General features: G+C 56.5%; 1 protein-coding gene across 1 annotated transcript in view; it reads left to right on the forward strand.

Annotated features, from left to right (window-relative positions):
* The window catches only part of AURANDRAFT_72853 (hypothetical protein), a gene marked incomplete at both ends in the record, with an annotated part of 3,261 nt that extends 2,980 nt beyond the window's left edge, over nt 1-281 (forward strand). The window contains one exon of the mRNA XM_009044606.1: nt 202-281. Coding sequence (XP_009042854.1) covers nt 202-281 — 80 coding nt within the window. The remainder of the gene's footprint in view (nt 1-201) is intronic.
* Nucleotides 282-1,664: the final 1,383 nt, after the last annotated feature.

A 1,664-nucleotide genomic window follows, 5' to 3' on the forward strand; every position in this document is an offset into this window, starting at 1 on the left:
CTTGCCCTTTTCTTGGCCAAATTAGTGTTTGCAAAACTGAAACAGAGTTCCTATTGCCAAGTCAACTAAATTAGTCATGACCCTACCGGACGAGAGAACACGCTAGATCTCAAGTTTGCGGCTCGAGCGAGAATTGGAACGGCTCTTGAATCAAGTCGCTGGTTGCATGCCCCGGGTGCGCGGCCATATGCGTGGTTTTAGCGGCAAAAATGTTGCCTGTCAAATTTCCAACTGACGCAACATTGTCGGGGATGTATGTGGGTTCATGTTCGCTCGCTTGACGCCAGCAAGTATCGGCCTCGCCGGACCCAGCCCGCGGGGAATTCGACGTGCTCTAGTTCGGGCCCCGCCTGCGCCCGCGTGAAGCCCCCAGCCGCCAGCAGTGTAAAAAGCAGAACTTTTCAGGTGCCAGCCGCGCCGTGGGGACTATTTGCGTTGAGCTAGCCGCGCCGGGATATTAGTCGGGCCGAGTGCGAACGCGGGAAATTCGACGCGTTCTAGTTTGGGGCCCGCCCGCGCCCCCCGGCGCCTGAATAAAGCCCCCAGCCGCCGACCCAGAATTATCGGGGACGTCGTGGGTTCCCTCAGGGCCTGGGGTCCCGTTCGACGCAAGGGGGGTCCTGCCGCCGGCGGCGGCCGCGGGGCCGCGGGGCCTCAGGGGCAGCACGAGTATGTTCTGTGACATGCCACGTACGTCGGAGCTCTTACGTACACCCTAAGGGCCTCCGTAGGTCTTAGGTAATTCCGGTAATGCTCGGCCCTAGGAACTCCACTCAGCCTAAGATTGTAAATTTAAGGTAATCTCGGCGAGCTCTTGAGATCCAGCTAAAAAAATACTAAGTAACATCCCTAGTCCGGGGGTCGGGCGACCGGCTAGAGTTCACTGGGCATGGTTTTCTGGTAATCTCGACGGTAATGGAAGCCCAACCGGGCGGCGGGAGGGTTATAAGGTTGGTCGCGGAAGGGCTCGACCCCATCTCCCTGCCAGGCCTTGAATTCGTCAGCCCTGATCAGCTTTTGGGCGCTGTATCTAGATCCATTGGGCTCAGTCAGTGCCCCGATCAACGTACATCTAGGTGCACCCATAGGAAATTAATTAATAAAGATCAATCATCGAATTCCGGCCGGCGGAGCCAGAGTCATTAGTCGTCCATAGAGGCTGTACGTCGACCGCGCGCGCGGGCGCGGTGTCGCGGCGGTCCGCGGGCTGAAATCACGGCCAAAATTGGGTTATGGTCGTATCAAAGCAAGTTTGATGATATTCGCGCGTTAATTGCACGTTTGCGATGGCTTTTTGCGCGCGGTCGCTGGTTCGGGTCGCGAAATCGCAAGATTTAACTTCAACAAAAGTGCTGAAGTTCAACAAAAATGTTGACTTTTAAATCCAGGCTATCAGAATCTGAGTTTTGATCGGTGCACTGGGCTCAGTAACGCGCAGCTCGCACTGTGGGACGCCGTCCAGGGGGCCTATGTGGCTTTGGAGGAGTGGTCAGGGAGGCTCCCCGACACTGTCGATGTCAAAATAATCTCAGGTTCATTCTCGTCGTCGTGGTCCTCGGTTTCAAACGCCCGATTGTCGGAGCACCGGGATAAGCCGGGGACCCTATGCAGCTACTGGTAGGACTCTGTGGTCGCCGGATCGTGTCCAATGGACGCCATTCCTA

The sequence above is a fragment of the Aureococcus anophagefferens genome, assembly GCF_000186865.1.
Source record: "Aureococcus anophagefferens unplaced genomic scaffold AURANscaffold_508, whole genome shotgun sequence".
Taxonomy (NCBI): domain Eukaryota; class Pelagophyceae; order Pelagomonadales; family Pelagomonadaceae; genus Aureococcus; species Aureococcus anophagefferens.